The sequence below is a fragment of the Perognathus longimembris genome, chromosome 16, assembly GCF_023159225.1.
Source record: "Perognathus longimembris pacificus isolate PPM17 chromosome 16, ASM2315922v1, whole genome shotgun sequence".
Taxonomy (NCBI): domain Eukaryota; kingdom Metazoa; phylum Chordata; class Mammalia; order Rodentia; family Heteromyidae; genus Perognathus; species Perognathus longimembris.
This window is the reverse complement of record NC_063176.1, coordinates 28761053-28782319: the sequence shown is the minus strand read 5'-3', so window position 1 is coordinate 28782319 and position 21267 is coordinate 28761053. Positions and strand designations below refer to the sequence as shown.

Sequence of the window (21267 nt, the reverse complement as noted above, 5' to 3'; positions counted from 1 at the left end):
ACTCACTCTCTGTTTCCTGTTTGACAGCACTTTCTTTTCGAGGCAGTGTAGCTGTGATGGATTAGGTTGCAAGCATCAAAGACAAAGACAAGTTAATAAACTGCAATTCGCACAAACCATGCACAAGAGGAAGTTAAAGCTCTAGTTTAAAAGACACATGCAAAGAACCATGAGCATCAAGTAACAAGAGGTGCAAACACATATTTAGTCGGTCAGCTACTGTTTTGAAAGATTATGAGAAAAATATTTGCTTGTCTTTTAATGAACTTTTTAACTCAAATATTCAGGGAAATATGTATCTGTAAACCCCCTAAACACATACTTTTAAGTCACTTTTTTTTAATGAAGCTGGCATACTTTAATTAAATAGAATGATTTTGTAAATTTCTGTTTCCTGAAAAAATGTAGCTCAATTATTTAATAAAGCGGAAACTTATTAGAGTAAGTTGGTAGATTTAGACATAAACAATTCTATATTCTCTTAAAACTGAAAGGAATTTCTATTGTGCTAAGTAATTTTAAGCTATATCTGATAAAAATTATCTAAGTAGCATTTTAGGATGATTTTTAAGTGCAAACCAAATATCAAGTTGGATTACTTAGTAACTTGCTTGTGAATACCTAGAAAGATGTATATCACAGAACTAGGAACTGAAGATGTTTGTATGGAAGAGTAAAATGAATGGTTCATGGCAACTCCTTTGTACATCAGTTTAAAGATAAAAAAGAAAATCATAATTACTAAATTCATTTGTCTGCCATCTCTTTAAGTAGAACATAAAGAAAAAAAACACACCAAAAGAACCCTTGGGTAAAATATTCTATGCCTTTGAGTATTAATCAAGCTATTAATCAAAATGGAAAATACTCTATAAAGACCTTGCCACAAAGAAAAGATATTTCCCTGGACTCTAACATATTTTGAATAAGTTGGCCTGAAAAGAGCTGAATGAATTAAGAACTGTTCAAAGAGAGTTATTTTATCTACACAACTGTGCTAGTTACATAGCTGCCTTCTGGTTAGATACAATCAAATCTCACACGATACATTCAATTCTTTTCAGAACTGTTTCTTGTCAGCATGTGACCCAGAATATTCAAAGAAAATTAATTTCATTCATAATAACTTAATTTTGACTCACTGAAATGTTCTTCACAAATTTTCACATTTCTATTTTAATTATAATTTCTATTAAAATTCATTTATACAAAATTTGAGTTGTTGAAAAAAAATTACATTCTACTTGATTCATAACTTCTGAAATCATCTATTTAACTTGAAATTTATACTACCAATGCAGCTAACAAGTCAGATATTCAAAGATGGACCAAACTATTTTTATCCTCTAAAGTTTTAGCTTTTCCTGTATTTGGTGGCAAAATAATTTTCTAGGCCTGGGATATTATAAACTACTTTCCTCTTCCTTGATACTTAACAGAGACATAGAATATAGGAATTTTGTAGCATTTAAAATTATAAAAGTGCTTTCTAAATATGTATTATGTGAATTTAATATACATGTGGTCCTGGGTTTTGAGCTCAGAGCCTTGCAAACCTGCTACTTGAGCCACCTTTTTATCTCTAAATTAAAAATACTTTTAAACAAGGTAATTTAAGAACTTCACAAGGGTAAGAAAAGAAAAAGTTTAGGTTTTAATGCAATGGTAACACTAAGATATGATTATTCATCATTTAAGTTATATTTTAATTATTTCATTTATCTTAATGTGGCCTGACTCATTTTCACGAACTGAAAAGAGATCTCAGTATAACATGGTTCACTAACAAGTGGTGACAAGTATACTTAATGAAAACATTAAACATGTAACTGAATTAATAATATGCTCTTTGTTCAAAAAAAAGGCATAACATATCCACAGTGAAACATTAACAAGGATATAAACACAATGCTGTTTAAGAACAATTAACCTTTAGGATGAGTTAGCATTTGTTTCCAAAAGCCTAAGTCCCAAGATTCTTATCAGTATCTTTATCAAAGTATAGCACACTTAATTCAAATTCAAAGCCATTTCAAATGTCTAGACTAGTTTAATACATTGTATTATAGTTAAAAAAAAAAACAATGATTTGCAGAATAATTACTCAGTAAAGAAAAGAAAGGAAATATGATCTAGTAATTTTCAGTTCTCTTTTCTGATCACTGCAGTTGCTTAGGACATAGGCTCTTTCAACAAGCAAATGCTCAACTCATTATTCTAAAGGGGCGTTATGCAGACACACTGAGGAATACACAATGCAGCCCTTTAAGGCCAGGTTTGGACTGGAATAGGCACAGACGCCACCCAGGGAACTCCAGAGATGGGACATGCAAGAGCAGAACGTAGCCTCGGCACATCACCTGTCTTAACTTGGTACTTTTACTGACTATTCTTTCAAAGAATGTTTTTGTCCAATAAAAATATTTAGAAGCAACAAGAAAACCACATAGCTATATGAAAATAAGGTATCAGTGTAGGGGAAATTTTGGTAGCATTTTTAATAGCTCATTGACAGGGGAGAAAAATAAACTGATTTTTAAAATTAAAAATAGCCGGGGCTGGGAATATGGCCTAGTGGCAAGAGTGCTTGGCTCGTATACATGAAGCCCTGCATATATAGAAAACGGCCAGAAGTGGCACTGTGGCTCAAGTGGCAGAGTGCTAGCCTTGAGCAAAAAGAAGCCAGGGATAGTGCTCAGGTCCTGAGTCCAAGGCCCAGGACTGGCAATAAATAAATAAATAAATAAAATAAAATAAAACAAAAATGTAACTTAAAAAAAAAGTTAAAAAATTTCAAAAAAGCCAGTGAGAAGAAGCCAGGAATCACTTTCATCTCTCTATAGAGAGCAATGACTTAAGAGATCAATGACTTGCTCCCAACTGTTAAAAAAGTCTTTTAGGGAACTGGAACTGAATTCTCAACATGGGTCACTTATCTAACACTTTGTCTATGAGAGTGCACTTCATTGTCTTACTGTCTTCCTTATAAATTCATATATTTTAATTATACAAGTGATATATTCACTATAGAATTTCAATTAGCAATATATTTACGATATACCTTCTTTCTTTGAAATACTGATAAATCAGATGTTTTAGGTCTCCTCTTTCATTAGTCCTAGTGTGTCTTCTACCTTGTTGTAAAAGTCTGAGAATTATTTGAAGTAAGTCTATTCTTAATTGGAAAAGAGTGAACCCAAATGCCTAAGCTTACCAAACTTCTTGCTTTCTTTAGTTGTGCCAGTCATCTTAATCTTCGCAACTTCAAAGAAATCTTTGATTTCTCTTTCATATAGACGGGATAAATAATCCATGTAATTCTTAAAATAAACATAATACATACTTATTAATAAAACATATACAACTTCCATTTATAAAAATACTTTGTGCTTGGTGTAAATTTTGTATTTTGTGGTCCAAATATGCATATGATATGAAAAATAGGACATTTTTTATCTTAAAAAATCATTGAGGGCTGGGAATATGGCTTAATGGTAGAGTGCTTGCCTAGCATGGCATGAAGCCCTGGGTTCAATTCCTTAGTACCACATAAACAGAAAAAGCTGGAGGTAGCACTGTGGCTCAAGTGGTAAAGTGCTAGCCTTGAGCAAAAGAAGCTCAGGGACAGTGCCCAGGCCCTGAGTTCAAGCCCCAGGACCAGCAAGAATAAAAAATAAAATTCTGAAGCTAGACAGTGATGACTCCTGCCTGTAATCCTAGCTACTCAGGAGGCTGACTGAGGACTGGCATTCAAAGCCAGTCTGAGCAGGAAAGTCCATGAGACTTTTATCTCCAATTAACCATGAAAACCAAAAGTGGCATTCTAGCTTAAAGTAGTAGAGCACGAGCCTTGAGTGAAAAAGCTCCTGGACAGCTCAAGCCCCCAAACCAACAAAAACAACAAAAAATTGAATAGAAGCCTGATGCTGGTGGCTCACATCTTAAGAGGCTATAATCAGGAGGATAAGCCAGTGCACGCGCGCGCGCGCACACACACACACACACACCCATCTCAACCAAGAGCTAGGCATCATGGTATGCCTTGTCATTCCAGTTACTTTGGGAGGGTGAAAGTGGGGAGACCACAAGTTCAAGGCCAGTCTGAGGCAGAAAATCTCATAAGCCTCCATCTCAATATAAGAAGCTGAGTGTGGTGGCACTAGTTTGTCATCCCAGCTACAACATGAAAAGTTGGCCTAGGTGAAGGTGCAGGTTATATGCAAGACCCTATCTCAAAATAATCAGTGCAAAAAAGTACTGGAAGGGTGGCTATCTGTTTAGCAAGTGTGAGGCCTCGATTTCAAATCCCAGTACCAAAGATACACATAAAAATTGAATAGGCATGGTAACATTAATAATTTACAAAAATATCAAGTCAAATATAATCACACTTATGCATTTACTTCCACATATTCCTTTTTACATACTTTTTTTTTTTTTTGTCAGTCCTGAGGCTTGAACTCAGGGCCTGAGCACTGTCCCTGGCTTCTTTTTGCTCAAGGCTAGCACTCTGCCATCTTTAGCCACAGTGCCACTTCTGGCCTTTTCTATATATGTGGCGCTGAGGAATTGAACCTAGGGCTTCATGTATATGAGGTAAGCACTCTTGCCACTAGGCCATATTCCCAGCCCCTTTACATACTTTTTTTTTTTTTTTCCAGTCCTGGGCCTTGGACTCAGGGCCTGAGCACTGTCCCTGGCTTCCTTTTGCTCAAGGCTAGCACTCTGCCACTTGAGCCACAGCGCCACTTCTGGCCGTTTTCTGTATATGTGGTGCTGGGGAATCGAACCCAGGGCCTCATGTATACGAGGCAAGCTCTCTTGCCACTAGGCTATATCCCCAGCCCCCTTTACATACTTTTAATATCATTGCCATCATACAGGACAGGGTACCTGAACCAGAATAATCATGCTTCTCTTGTCTATCATTGTATATCACTTTGTTGGTTTACTATAATTTAGTAAACCAATTCCTCAAAACAGAATAGTGAAGGTGTTACAGATAAGCGAAATATATTCTTCATCTCTAATGAATTGTTCACATGGGATGATTACTCTAGAGTGGAATGACAGAGCCAAAGAGTATAGGGATCTTTATGACACTCTCTCATACTACATGTTGCTTAGCAATAATAATGGAAATGGAGAGTGTTTAGTTGCACTGAACCTTTGTAAGACAGGAATGTCAACCCCAAAACATTATTTCCAGTCAGAATTTAATTAATACATCTCAGAGTCTTCATAATTACTTTTCCAAAACATATCTGACTAGTTGATCTTCAATGAAAACACCTTTTATTTAGCTCGCAAACTCATTTTTTTTCCATCACATCTACTTATCATCATGCACAAGAATCCCTTGGCTTGTCAGGAAGAACTCTTTAACCTTTTCCTAGTTCCATGTTAAATATATTTATTGAGTTTGAGTTTTAATGTTTACAGCAAAAAAATGAAAAATAAACCTGTTCCTCAATATTTCTTTTATTATGAAATCTAAGCTTCAATTCCTTTGTTATCTTCACAAATTTAGCTTCCAGAAATGGTTACTGTATGGACCAAATTGATTGCAAACAGCTATAGGAATTGAGGCATTGTTTCTTAGTAAAGAATCACTGGTTTGTTTGTTTCTTTCATTTCTTTTTTCCTGCTTCCTTTTTAAATAAAATTGTTTTCGACACTACTTAAGCAACCAAATTAGTTTATGAAAACAAATACATAATCTAACAAAAGCTCCAACCACAAGTAATATTCTTGGGCAATAAGTTAATTTCATTTAAAAAACTCATTTATACTGCCACTCAAAAATACTGTCTGAGCAGAGAATAATTGTGAAAATCATTACTAACTTGGCTGGAGTCTTGCTTCTTCACTTTAAGTTACACTCATGAATACTGCCTTATATAGAGAGTAATGATACTCACTGAGAACATAATTAGGCAAAAAGCTTATTGATTACTTATTTGAATATTCACTAGTGGACAACGTACTTGTCACAAAACTCTTAGGAGGATATAAGTTATGTTGAATTATTCAAAATGTTAATCCTTCCTAAAACTTCAAAAGGCAAAGAATTCCAGAATTGTAAATATTATTCCTTAAAATATCTCCAACTCAGAATTCTGTTGAATACAACAGAAGAGTTACATAATACTTAGGTAAGCTAATTCTAAGGAAAAATAATTTCATCCAAAGTATCTAGCTTGGTAAGAGACATAAACACCTCAGGAGACTAAATTCTTTTTGAAAAGTATGTTTAAATAATAAATTTAAACTATTTTTCATTTTTACCAGGATTTATGTCCCCTTCCTTATGATATCAGTTTAGAAGTAAAGGAACCAGATTTTACTCTACATGGGCAAAGCTGCTCTCAAGAGAAAATAAAAAATATATAAATATATTTATATATAAATATATAAATAAAAGAATATCCCACTATTCAATATATCAAGCCCAGTGCATTCATAGAACTATATAATCTATCATTTTCTCTAATTCCAGGAATCTTTTTAGAGTTACCACTGTCCATATAATAATTATTAAATTAGACTATTAGAACATTTTAAAATTATTTTTTAAATTCCAAATCCACAGAACTGTAAAAATAAACACCAAAATGTTTTTCAGAATTTTAAGTTATTCTTTCAGCAAAGCTTTCCAGACAATTATTACCCATTTGGGTATTTGAGACAATTTTTGGGGTATTTGAGGTGGCAAATTTTAGCCACAAAACCATAAAAATGAAGCATATTTTAAAATGTTTCTCCAAATTTTAATTAAGCTGTTCTTTCAGCTAGGACTACCCATATTATTTGTAATTTGTACATCTGAGCTAGATAGGTGGACATTTTTAGCTCTATTTTTTTAAAAGAATACTGATGTTCAACTTCCAAACTACAGATTAATGTTTAAATGCCAAAAAAGTACTGCACCTGTGGCTTCCTGCTTCAATGGCCATTATCAAATCTAAATCAGATCATATCATTCCACTGCTCAGGGCCCACTTCCCACTCCACTCTCCAATGTAATGCACAGGAAAACCAAATCTTCTAGGGCTCCTGGGGATCTGTCCAGCCCCACTCAGGTTCTGCTCACCTTCCTTCCCTTCACCTTCCACCTATGCTGGCCTCCTCAAGCACATCAGCCCAGTGTGCTACAGGAAACTTGCAACTGTGCCAGGATCTATCTCTGTATTTCTTGCAGAAATCCTCATTGTTCACCCTCATTTACATGTAAATTTCTGCTGAAGTGCCACCTTCTAAAATCTTTTAAGGTGAAGCTTTGATAATTTGTTGGGGTCCAGGTGTCTGGCATGATACTGCAATGCTTGCTTAAGAACACTTGTCTTTTTCTTAAAAACAACAACAACAACAACAACAAACCCAGAACAGACTATAAATTCCTAGGAGGCAGATACTTCCTACAATGAATAAACATGTACATATAATAAACATTATCCCTGGTTAATGGGACCTTAAATAAACTATTATTCTCTGCTTGGCTAAGAAGGTACACCACTATTTCAAACTGTATGTGTGCTGGTTCTGGGGCTTGAACTCAGGGCCTGGGTGCTGTCCCTGAGCTTTGTGCTCAAGGCTAGTACTGTACCATTTGAGACACAGCTCTACTTCTGGCATTGTGCTCAAGACTAACACTACTTACTATTTGAGCACAGCTCTACTTCTAACTTTTTGGTGGTTAAATGGAGATAAGCAGCTCACTAGCTTTCCTGCCTGGGCTGGCTTTCAATTGTAACCCTCAGATTTCTGCCTCCCGAGTATCTAGTATTATAGGCATGAGCCACCAGTGACTGGCAACAACCTCTTAATTCTAAAATGGTATGCTCTCTACTCAGGGAGTAAGTGACAATAAATCCATACCTTTGTTAGTCCCTCATATTTTCCATAATCTGTACTCTTGAGCCACTCCATCAGCTTGGCATACCGGAGCAAATCTCTATGAAATGGATGATGATTGGGTAAAGTGAGTTCAACAGAGTGTTGAGCAAGAGTTGAACTCTGATCATGACCCTGGAGTAAAACAAGTAAATAAATGATTGACAGTGCAAAAAACATTGTTATTTAGAAAATTCTGAACAACTGTGAGATGTGGTCAAGCAAAATAGAACACAGAAAAATAGAACAGTACTTACCTATCTACTTTCATCATCCTGTATGTATGACTACTATAAGTTAATCATAGTCATGCAAGAATGGCATTGTAATAAATCTACTCATCCCACCTTTTAAGGAGTTAACATCACAGTATTGTATAATTTATTAAGTAAATAAACAATAGAGGCTGCATCAAATACTCTAAATAGAGAAGTCATTCAATAACAAACAAAAACATATAACACAGAGTTTTAGAGATTGGAAGGACTATAAAAGACTATATCCTGGGGCTTCCCAGTAATCCCTAGTAATGATGTAATTGAAACTTTTTCATTAATTTGCTAGGCAAGGAACTACACGGGTCTGTTTTTAAACCTTGACAAGACTTTTATGTAAATTAAATTAAAAATCTGCCTTAGTCAGATCATGTATCTTGATACTTGCTTGGAAAAATACAGACATGGTAGATTATATAATTCCTGTTTCTGAAAAAAAAGAAACTGAATCTCTAGGGATTATGTGATCTGCTCAGGTCATACAGGAAGAAATCTAGAATTGAAACCTTGGTCAATAGTCTCATTTCTGTTGTCTTTTATAAACATGTTGAACAAAAGCATTTAAATTAGACTCAAAAACTGCAAGTGCTAATTGATATAGCTATCTACCTATCAACTGATAATCCTTCTGGCTCTTTTAAATTATCTAGTTCTCCTCTGCTACTTAGTCAACATTTGTTATGGAACATTTGTTATGCTAGTGTCCAAGAATGAAGAGCTGAAAGATTAAAAGAGGAGATGTCCAACCTGATTTGTCTAGACAGTCAGAAGGTTATTTGTTGACTACTATATTAAAGGAACAAAACCCATTAATTTTGGAGTCTAGTTAATTTCCTGGAAAAGGTATATAAAGCTATTATAAATGTGTTGATATGCAATAGCTTAGCACTCTGAGCTTGAAAGGCTTAAATTTTTTTAAATTTATTTATTAATTGAACACAAATTTTTTGGACAGGGTGTTGTGCAAAAAGGGTACAGTTACATAATAAGGGAGTGTGTACATTTCTTGTGATATCTTACGCCCTGTTTTTCTTTCCCTTCTCTAGGTCAGGTAGACATATATACAATATACAATGTATCAAGAACATATACAGTCGCCATGTGGCCGCGCCCAAGAAAATTCGCCTAGGGCTTTAAATGCAATGTCGATATTAGACAATATGTCGACAGTAGTCTTATATGAACGTACATACATAGATTTTGAGCTATTGTATTCCACTGAGAGGTCAATTTTTGACCTTTATGTGTTGAGTAATTGTTTGGTTTTAGTTACATACTGTTGGGTCGCTGACCCAATCCTGTGGGAAATACTATTTGACAAGTAGTTTTTGGTTTCACAGACTTGGTCTCTACTGTCTCTCCATCTCCCTTTCTTAACAGTCATATATCAGGGAGATCATGCCCCTTTGTTTTCTGTGTTCTAGGCTTGTCTCGCTCAACATTATTTGTTCGAGTTCTGACCATTTCCCTGCGAATAACAATATTTCACCATTCCTAATCACTATGTAGTATTCCATTGTGTATAGGTACCATATTTTTTGGACCCATTAGTCTGTGGAGGGGCATCTGGGTTGTTTCCATATTTGGGCTATTGTGAATTGTGAAAGGCTTAAATTTTTAAAACTTTTTTTTTTTTTTTGCCAGTCCTGGGGCTTGAACTCAGGGCCTGAGCAGCTTCTTTTTACTCAAGGCTAGCACTCTACCACTACTACTTGAGCCACAGCGCCACTTCTGGCTTTTTTGATATATGTGGTGCTGAGGAAGCAACCCAGGGCTTCCTGTATATGAGGCAAGCACTCTACCACTAGGCCACATTCCCAGCCCTTAAATCTGTTTAATTTAAGAGAGATTCTGTTAGTGATGCACATACAAAACAAAAACTTACTGGTTATGCTTTATTTTTATTTGAAGAAAAGATTCTTTTAAATCAAATACTCAGAAAGAAAAAAATCCTAACCTAGATGAGTTTGCTTGTGACATTGCCAAGTTACCTTTAAGTAAAGTGGACGTATAAAATATAGGACATTCCAACCACTAAAACCTCCCTCATTACTGAGTCCTTTCTTTATTACAGTTTTTAAGTCAGTCTGTGGGAAAATTAAGGTAAGATTATCATTCCAATTTAAAATGAAAATAAAAGTGTTGCTGTGCTCAAAGTGGTAGAGTGCTGGCCTTGAGCAATAAAGCTCAGGGACAGCATAGCACCCAGGCCCTGCATTTAAGCCCTAACAAAAGAAAGACAAAAAAGGAGATAGGAAGGGAGGGGAGAGAAGAGAAGAGGGAAGGGAAAGGAAGGAAGGAGGCAGAGAGGGAAGGAGGGAGGGAGGGAAGAAGGGAAGGAAAGAGAAAGAAAAAGAAGAAAGGAAGAAGGAAAGAAAGGAAGAAAGAAAAAATAGGAAGGACCTATCATACAGAGTTAAACATAGAGAGGATAAGATCAAAGTTCAGAAACTGCATATATGCAAATATTACTATGAAACCTCTAATTTCACACAACTAATATATACCAATAAAAAAGTTGAAACAAGGAGATGGTGAAAGATCTATATTACAAAATTTAGTGACTGAGAAATAGATATGAGCGCATGGTACTTTAATCAAATCTTCCTGGCTAGTCTCTCAACCAGGAATAGAAATCTCCATGTTCTCCAACTCTTTTCTTAGGTAATCTGATACACAAATTCACACACACACACACACACACACACACACTTTCTTGCACTTGGAAAATATTCTTCAGACTTGTGCAGCTTATCACAGGGTGGAACAGCCTGGTTTTAAACATGCATCACTCACATGGAACATCACACAATATTAGGCTTTTAGAAATGGGAAGCATTCATTTAGTTGAATGAATAGCCAATTAGTTGAAAAGACCCAAAAGCAAAATAGCAACTGCATGTCAAGAAAGAGTTAAGGATACAAAAAGGACTGCTGCTTATTAACTAGCATTTCTGACATTATCTCCTAATGTTAACAACATTGCCAAAAAGTGTTATTTTTAAAAACTAAGGGATTGTGTAGAAACAGAAATTACTGAAGAAACATGTAAGAAAAATGTGCGTTAGCTTCCTATATGACTGACTTTTAAATGTGCTTTCCTATTTTTGTTTTGAATATACTTTTACTGTAAGGGTGATGTACAGAAGGGTTAGAGTTACACAGATTAGGTAACGATTACATTTCTTTTTGAGCAATGTCACCTCTTTCCTCATTTTCTCCCAGGTTTTTCCCTCTGGTCCCTGCCCCCTCCCAAGTTGTATAGTTAGTTCATTTTCAACAGTGTCTAGTGAGTATCACTGCTGCATTAGTTCACCCTTTGTCATGTTTCTGGTGGGAGGCAGTGTGCTGATTCCCCCTCCCATGCTGTTAGGTGGTTCTCCTTTCTGCTCAGACAGCTCTTCTCTCACCTTTACCCTTTCTGAGAACATCTGTCTTCCTACCCTAGATTGTGAGCCACAGGAGGGCAGGAGCAGACTCATTTTTCCCAAGTCAAGGTCTGGTTTGCAGTTCAACTGCCTAATAAACAATGACAACATGAGTGAAGATGAAACCAAGTAAGGGAAAGAATAAAAAAGAGAAAGGCAAGCAGAGTGAGATGAAATGTCTTTTTAGGCCAAATAGAACATTTAAAGATGGTTACAAATGTAGGTAATGAGTGGCTTAAATCAAAGTTATGTTGTAAGCTGTAAAGATTTTGTTGCTAAGCTGAGCAAACTTTATAGAGGAATAAAAAAGAAAACCAGAGAAGCTGGCGCCAAATCTGATGTACTCACAGGAACTGACAGAAAGTAGGACCTGTTATAGAGCTGAAGGAGGGCCTGAGTAAACTAATGGGAAATAAAATATATGAAGACAGTTGTTTTAGAATACTGCAAAGTGAAAATAAAAATTTCAATCTGTTCAGACAGCATTACTTGATAAATAAGATTTCTCTTTTATTTTCCACTTAGTAGTCTAAATAAAACGAATAAAAGAGACAAAAACATAAGAAACATAACTTATTAAGTGCTATTAAAATAGCCTTTTATTGAAATAATTTTAAGGTACTTTTTTGTGTGAGTATGCTAGCACAGGGGCTTGAACTCAGGGCCTGGACATTGTCCCTTAGCTTTTTTGCTCATGGATGGCACTCTACAACTTAAGCCACAGCTCTACTTCCAGCTTTTTGGTGGTTAATTAGAGATAAGAGTCTCACAGACTTTCCTACCCAGGCTGACTTTGAACCATGATCCTTAGATTTCAGCCTGAGTAGCCAGAATTACATATATTAGCCGCCTTTGCCTGGCTTCTAAGGTACTCTTAAAGTTACTAATATATCATGATCATATCCTTAATTATAACACCTATTTCCATATAAATATATTGGCAAATTGTACAGATGAAGATTATGGATGAGCTGTTAGTCATTATCCTGAAAGTATAGTCATAATACACAGAGCGTATGAAATATTTAAAATATTCAGTCCAGCCCTGGTTCTCACATCAAAATACTGAAAAATAAAACAAGATCAACATGTCTAAATGGTATATGCAATCAATAATTAATTTTATAGCTATTTTATCTATAGAATTAGATGGGTTCAGCTGAAAGGAACTAGATTCTAAGCAGCTGAAGCCCACAGTACCTCTATGAGTAAGTATGTATTTCAAAATCCTAAAACCAAATAAATGTTTGAAAGAATATATTACAAGCCTTGTTGAACATATTACATTTCTATGGGAATTTAAGGTTACGGTAATATACAAATAAATATGGAAACATGCCAGTTTTAATAATAAATTACAATTACCTGCTGAACGAAAACATTGTTGAGGTGACTGGCCAGTCTCCGAGCAAAATGCTCTCGCAAATCACTAAAACGCTGCTGCTGCTGCTTAACTGCCAGCAGCATGTCATGGCCTGAAAGCAGAACAGCATGTCTTGACATATTTAATAAGGGAAAAAAGATTCACTCAGTGTTTTCTTCCCCTCTCCGTTTTCCTTCCTAAACTCAATGTCTTGTGATTGCTAGGTAATAAGCACAGAAAAATACTGAGGTACATTCTAACAGTAACAATGAGTTTATTCATCTGCTTTATAAAATGTAAGCAGAAGGAAAACCAGAATACAACAGTGGCTTTACCTCAGCACCACCTGGCAACTATAGAAAATGTAGATTCTAGGACCAGCCCAGACCCACTGAATCTGGGGATGGGGTCTGGTAATCTGTTTTTCACAATGTACACTAAGCTTTAGAATCTCAGTTTACAAGAATATACTTTTTGTTCTAAGCAAAGAATTGACTTTGTGCTAGGTTTTAGTAAAGAAAGATCATGGTGAGATACATGCCTGTAATCTCAGCAATCATCAAGCTGAGGTGAGAGAATCGAAAGTTTGGGGTTAGCCTGGGCTATATAGCCAGTTCAAAGCAAACCTGTGGTATGCAACAGAACCTTGTCTTTAAACAAAAACAAACAAAACATGATCATGAAGTTAGATAAAATCACTGGTGGTCAATCAGAAGGAGTTGAAAATATTCTTATTATCAACAGAAATATATTGGAAACAAGTGAGACTTCTTTGCATAGTTAATAATGTAATCCTAATCCATGTGGTTCATGTTGTCTCATTATATCAAGTTATGGTCCTAATCTTAAATCTTGGTTAAGTATTACCAACTCCAAAGAACATACCTGGCCGGAGAGCAACATTCATGCACTGCAGAAGGGCATCCGCAGCATTGGTGCAAGCTTCAATGCCTCGGGAAGAGGCAAGGTCTCCTTCCTGAAGGGCCTTTATATGACCTTTGGCCAAGTCCATGTGGTTCTGGAATACATACCACTCACACATAGAACTTTTGGAAATATATAGGCTAGGTGTCAATCCTATCACTGAGTCTTTGGAATTATTTTCAATCTTGCTCTTATAAGCAAATTAGAAAATGTTTACAATTAAATTCTATATATGGTCACTAATCCTTTTATTTTTGCTTTTATTAGTCATTTATAAAAACACTTACCACAAGGAACTCTATCTCGGACAAGAGTTTCACATTATTAGTGTTACTGAGATGAATCAGGTGGTTGCTTTCAGAGATCTGATCCATTTGTTCTTTTACGCTTTGGAGCATTTCTTCATAACTGCTCAGCTTCAATTCAATCTGATCTACCTCCTTTAGAGCCTCATCCAGCAATTTCATCAAGATGTTTACTTGTTTTTCAGAGGCCATGATTGACTGAATGTTGGCCTATATAGTCAACGACAAAAATAAAATTTCACATTGCTTAAGTGTGTAAAAGAAGCATAAAGGTATGTTGACAACATCTCTTTGAAAACGGAGTAGTATAAATGGATATATACTGACATCTACTTTAGTTTATCACTTTGTGTTTCACGTTTTTGCACAGTATTTCGTGGAGGCACACTTACCTCTCTACAAAAGTTAGGGACCATATCTCAATATTCTCTATGTCCACAGACTGTGTAAGTAACTGTATCATCAAAAGGGCATGGTCTCATTTCTGTGTATTTAGGAGCATTAGACCATGCCATCTCTCACATTTCTTCTGCCTGATACAGCAATGTTCTATGTTACTTAACATCTATAGGAAACTAAATAAAAGCATAATCTTTTATGTAGTATTTTAGCTGGGAGGATAGCAGTACAATATGAGTCGATGAAGGATACATGAAAATAATTTATAACTGAAGTGTGACTGGAACTAACAGGCTGAGAAAGACCATATACAAAAGGTAGCTCCTTCTATCATCCTTCTTATTCTTCATTTTCATCTATGGTTCCCCCCCCACCCCCCCGCCACGCAAAGCAGTTATAAACTGTCATGCTCTGATTACTGTTTCCTAGATGTTCTACGAATTGAATTTAAATTCTCTGAAATAAGGAAGTTGCCAAATCTCATATTGAGTTGCAAAGTAATGTGATGACTTAGAACATATATGCAGTATTATTTAGAAAAGAGAATATAAATTGCCAACCCAGGTTAAGATGAGTAACCTAAGTATAATGAAAAATCTGGACAAGGATTTAAGAATATCATTTGATGCTGTGATTTCACAGATGACATGCTCTATACTGTTTTCTGTTGGAACCACTGACATCTTTTTAGGAACAGAGCTGGTTTTGAATCTTTCCAGGACATTTTCCACTTTAACATCTTGAAGCCTCTTCTAAGCTTTGTTTTCAATGAGTGTGCAAGCCTTTAGGCTTGTATTACTCATGCAATCTTTCGGGGTCTGGTAAGACTCCAGAACTTTGATACCTTTCATGAGTAAACTCCCGAGGTCTTTCCTTTGAGGAGACTATAAAAGTCTATCTTTTCTTAAAAACAAAATAAAAAATTCCAAGTGGTTTGTTTTAGATTATTCTCACATAAGTGCCCTGCACATTTAGATTAGACTCAGAAACTATTCATATAAATGGCTCTACAACATTTTAGTGGCCACATCCATGATTGTTTCTGACTGTTTTCACATGTATTCTGTTCCCTTTTGGTACAGTATTTACTGATGTCAACCTCATTTCTCTCATCCAATTTTGGTTTCTTTTCTTTTTTGGGGGGGTGGGGTGTAGTCCTGGGGCTAGGACTCAGGGCCTGAGCACTGTCCCTGGCTTCTTTTTGCTCAAGGCTAGCACTCTACCACTTGAGCCACAGTTACCACTTGAGCCACAGTGCCACTTCTGGCTTTTTCTATATAGGTGGTGCTGAAGAATTGAACCCAGGGCTTCATGCATGCTAGGCAAGCACTTCACCACTAAGTCACCTTCCCAGCCTCCAATTTTCTATTTATTTTTTTAAACCATAAAAAGTGTATTCTTTGGTTTATTTGTTTTGTTTTTGCTGCCAGTCCTGGGGTGTGGACTCAGGGCCTGAGTACTGTCCCTGGCTTTTTTTTTTTTTTTTTTTTTTTGGCCAGTCCTGGGGCTTGGACTCAGGGCCTGAGCACTGTCCCTGGCTTCTTTTTGCTCAAAGCTAGCACTCTGCCACTTGAGCCACAGCGCCACTTCTGGCCATTTTCTGTATATGTGGTGCTGGGGAATCGAACCCAGGGCCTCATGTATACGAGGCAAGCACTATTGCCACTAGGCCATATCCCCAGCCCCAAAAAGTGTATTTTTTGGTACTAAACTATTCTCAGATGTCTTAACGGCTGGGAGAAATCAAGCTCAAACATGGGCTCTGCTTGGCTACCTTTTCTCTTCTGTCACTTCATATCAAGGGTATTCCACATGCTAGAACCACAGCCAACTGCTTTCACTAGCCTAAGGGAATGGCTTTATCTTTTGAACAAGCAGAGTGAAGGATTGATGGCAGCTGTTAATGTGCTTATACAATAAGAGAGTAAAAATCACACCAAAAGGCCAAAGTGCTGATGCAGTAGCCTTGAGAATCTGCTACCTATCAAATACATTCACAGATGACAGGAAAGTCTTACCCCATCTAGCACCTGCAGCTCTCGGGATAACTTTTCTGCAAAGGCTTCAGCATTAGAGATTGCGTATTCACAGCCCTCCATCATTATCTCAATATCCTGCTCTTCTCTGGCGTTTAACTCTTGGTACTCATCCACTGATTCTTCATCCCCACCTGTCACACTCTGATTCTCTCCACTTGGAACAGATTCTTAAAGAAGGTAAAATTCAAAATAAAACAGTCAAGAAGAAGCACTAGAACGTGGTAATCACAAGCTAGTTAAGATCAGTTAAAAGTAGAGGTCATGTTTAGTGGCTGAAAAATAGGAAGGATAATTTAAAACATTAAAAAATACCCTCAAACTTTATTTTTATAAAGAGCCATATATGTTAACGAAGAGCATGCAGTCTAATACACTAATTTATATGTGTTAAAGGAGGCTTTAGTCATAATTTCTGCAAACAAGCTAAAATACAGAAACAAAAACACAAGGAAATGAACCTAATCTTTTTTTCCTACCTAGGAGGCAGTTGCTCTAACAAAATAATGACTATGAATTTAGAACACTTGAAAGAAATTTCCTTTCCTTCTTTTTCCAGGTACCATTTTTTCTTTCATTATTTTGTTCTTTCCATCTTTGTTACACTTTTTTTCTTTCAAATACTTTTAATGGAAACAACAAATGTAGCCATAAAATATAATTTATTCTGACATCAAATATTAACTTAAATGTAAAACTTGAATTTAAAATATTAACTGAACTTTTTTTGTTAAATACCAAATAAAATATGCATAGATAAAATAGCCAAGAAGTGCTCCTATTAACTCTAATATAAGAATAACAATGGATAGTTTGAAATTACAGAAACATTAAGTAGTCTTCATGCTTCATAGTAACTCTTGAGACATGTCTTAGTTCATTCTTTGGAAATAATACAATAACATGTGGGTATATCTTATAAGAAAGCTTGGGGTTAACTGAAGTAAAATGAAGGAAATAATGTTTAACCCCTTAGAGGATATTTTGTAACTGTAAACAAAGTTAACAATTTTTAGATTTAAATTAAAAACTCATGTTTTACTTATTATTTTGTATGAATATTTACATTTAATAAAACTTGAAATACAGTTATTTATCCCAGAACAAAAGCTGGCTAATTCAAAGTAATAAAGGATTTACTCTAAAGAAGGGTAATAAATTAAAATTTTTGGTTCCAATTACATATAGATTCCAGTATGTAAATCTGTGTCCTTATTCTATTTGATTGTGGAAATGGTAAATTGTTATGTGTGTCTGACTATTGCCACTAGAGGGCAGAGACTGCCCTAGCCAATCAGTGCAGCTTCTTATATAGTAAACATGTCAAATAAACAAGTATTTTAAGCGATCACAACTGCTTCATAGAATAATTTTATCACCCTTAAAACAACCCTCCTGAAGCCAATAATATATACCATGAATTTTATTACTATATGGATTCTGTAATAAATTTGTCTTCCTTGTATGCAACTTCTTAAAATATCTGACCAATGGTACATAACAATGGCAAGTAATAAAAACATGGAATAGAATAAGAAGAAAAGGTGTTACGCACCTTCTGTAACTTTAGGCAGTTCTGGAGAGTAAAAAGGTATGAAAAAAGCAGAGGAAAGTAAGCAAAGAATATTAGCTGGGTAGAACAGTACACAGGTTTAAAATTTTTAAATACTACCCATATCTCATATGAACATCATGCTAAAGGTTCCAGAGACAACATCAAAATCAACTTCAAAAGGAAAAGATTCATAAGAAGTCAAGTTTCCAGGGTTCATTTTTCGTATTCATTTTCTAATAATGACTAAAAGTACATTTATCTTTCTATTTTCTCTTAGTCTTTTAAGAAACAGTACTGACTAGTCCTTGAAGTAGGAAACAAGATCATTTCCTGGTGATTATTTTTTCGTATTCATTTTCTAATAATGACTAAAAGTACATTTATCTTTCTATTTTCTCTTAGTCTTTTAAGAAACAGTACTGACTAGTCCTTGAAGTAGGAAACAAGATCATTTCCTGGTGATTATTTTTAGGTTAATTGTGACTCATGCATTTAACGTAGTTATTTTCACTCAAGGCCCAAAGCTTTACTAGACACTCCCTTACCAAGAATTAGTCACAAAACACTGTGGGGAAGGAACAAGATTGAGGCAAACACACACATGAAAGCAGTTCAAGCAAGCACTAAGGGATTCCAAAGACCGTTTAATAAAAGTTTGGCTGCAAGTGAAAGAATAAAAAAGAAAAAGCCGGATAAAAACTTCACTCTAGTTCAATCATTAACACATTCTTGCTTTGAAAACTATTCTGCTGAAGAGTGAATGTGAAACACTCAACTGTCAAGAATAAAAGCTACTGAAGTTACAAGAAACAGCATTAAACATTAGAACAGTTGTAACTTACTTGGATGATTATCTAGACCTCCAAAAGAGATAGTGATTATTATTACTATTATTATTATTGTAACATCATCCAAAACCTAGAGACATTTACTTTTCTTAAAAAAGGGAGTAATTTTTTTTTTTTTTTTTTTTTTTGCCAGTCCTTGGGTTTGGGCTTAGGGCCTGAGCACTGTCCCTGGCTTCTTTTTGCTCAAGGCCAACTTGAGCTACAGTGCCACTTTTGGTCTTTTCTATATATGTGGTGCTGAGGAATCGAACCTAGGGCTTCATGCATACAAGGCAAGCACTCTTGCCACTAGGCCATATTCCCAGCCCTAAATAAATTTTTTTAAAGGGAGTAAATAGCTATGATTTCCAAGACTCTTAAAACAAGTCTTTAGACATTAATAGGGCTATTCCCTGAACATTAAACCAAAGCAATTGCTATTGATCTACAGAAAGTGATTTTCAAAATGAGATCCTTAAGGATGTCCTTAGGATACTTTAAACTGATCATAATTAATGTATATAAACATAAAACGATTTATATTTTTAGTTTATGCCCTAAAAATAAAATTAAAAAAATTAGACATTGTATCAAAAGCAGCAATACTCTTCTCATTGCTTTTATTTAGTAAATACTTCCTCATTAGGTAGATCAGGTAGAATATGTATTTTTCTATCTGGTTCTCCTAATGAGTATATTGGTTTGAAGTACATATTGGGCACTAAATAACATCTTGGAAATACATGTTTGAAAACAAGCCCGCAAGGTTGTCAATGAATCATTGTCTCACCAGAATGTTCTTTTCTGAAAAGGGTAAAAAGAAAAAAAAAAAAGGCATTTGAAGCAAATGAATCCACAATTGGAGGCAGAAAAAATTACTATAAATTTCTGGAAGTTCATTTCTTCAACACACTCAATTGCCCAGATTCTGAGGACTAATTCTGCCAGGTGGCAACTGTAGAAGTTCATTCCTACCTAAGGCCAGCCACTCTAGATAACACAGTGTCTGTACTTGTTCTACTTCTAAGCATCAAGACTAAACCAAAAACAAGCTCACTAGTTAAATGCTGGAAAGCATACTACCTGCAAGGGGCAACAATGTACATGGCCAAACAGAAAAAGAAGCAAAACACAGATGGAGGCAAGTGAGCAAAGAAATGAATAGAAACTAGGATATTGGCAATTTCAGATGTTTCAACCATTCTGAGAGAACAGAAGCTTGTGTGTCTGTATGCATACCCACGCACGTGTGCATGAACTAGAATTTGAATTTAGGGCCTTAGGCTTGCTACTGGCATTCTACCACTTGAGCAGCACTTCCAATCCAACTTTTTGCTGGCTATTTTGGAGATATATAGTCTCCAAACTTTTGTGCCCAGGCTGACCTTGACCTGCACACCTACTGTGGCATGACTCAAGCCTGTAATCCTAGCTACTTGGAAGGTGGAGATTTGATGTCACTATTTGAGGATATCCCAGACAACAAAAAGTTTGTGAGAGTCCAGGTTAATCAATGGCTGCATTTGGTGCATTTCCCCAACTATGGGGAAAGTTCAAGGGCTGGGTATAGTAGTGTATACCTGTCATATCTTATGGCAGAGGGAAGCACAGGCATGATGATCACAGGTCCAACTAATAATAAAGGAATAAAGATACCCTACTTGAAAAGTAACCTAAGCAAAAATGGCCAGAAGTGTAGCTCAAGTGGTAAAAGCACCTGCCTATCTTGCATGAGTTCTTGAGCTCAATCCCCAATACTGACAAAGAACAAAGGAAAGAAGAAAAGAAAAAAGGGAGGGAGGGAGGGAGGGAAGAAGGGAAGGAGAAAGAGAAGGAAAGGGAAGGGAGGAGGGGAGGGAATGGGAAGGAAGGAAAGAAGGAAGGAAGGAAGGAAGGGAGAAAGAATGAAAGAAAAGAAAAGCAAAGGAAGAAAGAAGGAAAGAGAAAGAAAAAGGAAAGAAGGACAAGAAAGAGAGAAAGGAAAGAAAGAAAGAAAGAAAGAAAGGAAGGAAGGAAGGAAGGAAGGAAGAAAGGAAGGAAGGGAAAGAAGGAAGGAAAGGTGGGTTTATAATGTTTGTCTTCATGAAAGTATGTTTCAAAAAAGTACCAAGTATCACGGTACATTTCCAATAATTAAGAGAAGTTTTTTTCTTGCAACACAAAATAAACCATAGTAATATTCTTGAAGATAGTGATCAAAAAATTTCACAATTAAGTGTATGCCTAAGGATTTTATGTTGATAATATAATACAAATATTTGA

At 35.7% G+C, this 21267-nt stretch overlaps 1 protein-coding gene across 2 annotated transcripts in view; it reads right to left on the bottom strand.

Moving 5' to 3' along the window:
• Window positions 1-21267, bottom strand: part of Exoc1 (exocyst complex component 1) — a 45687-nt gene that overhangs the window by 13714 nt on the left and 10706 nt on the right. The window contains exons 5-11 of one of the 2 annotated variants that reach the window (XM_048363998.1): window positions 16606-16793; window positions 14171-14398; window positions 13845-13977; window positions 12962-13071; window positions 7879-8028; window positions 3215-3320; window positions 7-51 (exon numbers count right to left, since the gene is read on the bottom strand). In XM_048363998.1, the coding sequence (XP_048219955.1) occupies window positions 7-51; window positions 3215-3320; window positions 7879-8028; window positions 12962-13071; window positions 13845-13977; window positions 14171-14398; window positions 16606-16793 (960 nt within the window). The remainder of the gene's footprint in view (window positions 1-6; window positions 52-3214; window positions 3321-7878; window positions 8029-12961; window positions 13072-13844; window positions 13978-14170; window positions 14399-16605; window positions 16794-21267) is intronic. The other variant, XM_048363999.1, reaches the window with a different exon arrangement.